At 49.7% G+C, this 1,527-nt stretch overlaps 1 protein-coding gene across 1 annotated transcript; it reads right to left on the bottom strand.

Annotated features, from left to right (window-relative positions):
* Positions 1–752: 752 nt before the first annotated feature.
* Pmar_PMAR021850 (hypothetical protein) lies at positions 753–1,357 on the bottom strand (the record flags this gene model as incomplete). The annotated part of the gene is made up of 3 exons (XM_002780691.1): positions 753–850; positions 1,065–1,204; positions 1,254–1,357. 3 exons carry the CDS (start codon positions 1,355–1,357, stop codon positions 753–755), a joined length of 342 nt encoding a protein of 113 aa, XP_002780737.1.
* Between the last annotated feature and the right edge of the window lie 170 nt (positions 1,358–1,527).

Below are 1,527 nucleotides of genomic sequence, written 5' to 3'. Positions count from 1 at the left end.
GCATCTATCTACCTTTCAAGAGCTCAGCGAGAAGATGCGCGAACTGGCGATCAGCTATGATAACTCTGGACCCTGCCGTGGGTACTTGATAACCGAACCCAATAAAGATCTCGAAAGTCCTTCAGGATTCGAATCTGCCTTGAGTGACACAAAAGCTTCCTCAAAGCTCTCCTGCAGCCGCTCTGCTGAGACCCAAAATACTACTAGTCAACACGGACTAGTTTGACTGTGCCTGTAAACACTGCACGAAAAAGCTTCGACACGATGTAAGCAGAGTTTGGTCGTAGCTTATGAAGGCATTGTAGTCACAACTCCGCAGAGCCCCTGAGCCGCTGTTCCTTGTAAATGAAGCTATATGAATATCAAAACATAGAAATATCACCGAAGTTGGTGCTCCTTACAATACAAAAATTGTGTTAACCGCAGCTCTACCACGAGAGGGAACTGCCGAAAGAACACCGGCGACATGCATCCTAACGACCCTGCCCCATTTTCCCGCAGCAACTGTAACCTATAGAAAGTTGAATCGATATCTGGCTCTACCTTGCTGGTTCTGTCCAGCTATGAGACCTTGCTTGTCGAATTGGACATCACCGTCCCCTGACGCTCGAGAATTCCTAGTCGGGAGATTTCGCGCCTCTAGAAAGAAACCAACACCCACCAGAGGGCTGCTTATGGCCTTTGACCTACCCCCTGGTGCTAGTACTACTGCAAGTGACAGAGAGCACCTGTACAGATGTTACTACTGCATATCAGTCCTGCTGATTCTTCAGAGGCTCCAAGGGATTCACAATATCACCTTCATCACAAGTCACTTTTTTCCTCTCGAGAAGCGGAATGCGGCCCGACCCTAGCCATAAAAAGCTACAGTCGAGGAAAGACCCTGTTAAGCCCTTAGCAATTGACAATCAACCATACAGATTCCTTGAGATATGTACAGCTCACAACAATGGTATAACAGTGTTATTATCTCACAAGGCCAGCAAACGTTCACACAATCTACAATATTGTCAGTTGACGATATGATCACTATTCGACCGGCTCAGGCCGACTCTCTTTCCGACCTTCGGACCAGTAAGGAGACTCAGCTGCTGTCTCAGCAAACCCAAAAGATGGCTCGCCCACCGTACCCGCAGCAAAGGGTGTCGGCGGCGGTGGCAGGCACACAGTATCTCCCATGGACAAGTCGATATCCCAGTTATACCTGAACACACGGGTCGCTAAGGAGCATATGGTGAAGAGACCTTCCCCACCGGAAACTCGCATGGAGGCGACGGTCCACCCAGTAGAAGACGTAGAGAACTGCTAGTTGCGGTGCCAGGAGGCTGAAGCCGCGAGTGAGGATGAACCTAGCCATAGGAGATATACACTACAGTTCTAGATGGTAGAGCCGACTGAGAGGTCAGTAGCATCCCTCAGCAAGACCATGGTCAGAAACGCACAGAGAACAACCCCTGAGTCTTCTTAGAGAGGGGACTTACACAGCAGTCTCCGCCCAAGGAGTGTGCGCCAGGAAATGCTCACAAC

Source organism: Perkinsus marinus (genome assembly GCF_000006405.1).
Source record: "Perkinsus marinus ATCC 50983 genomic scaffold scf_1104296944188, whole genome shotgun sequence".
NCBI classification, from domain to species: Eukaryota; Perkinsozoa; order Perkinsida; family Perkinsidae; genus Perkinsus; species Perkinsus marinus.
Note: the sequence above shows the minus strand (reverse complement) of the source record. Positions and strands in the feature narration are given on the sequence as shown.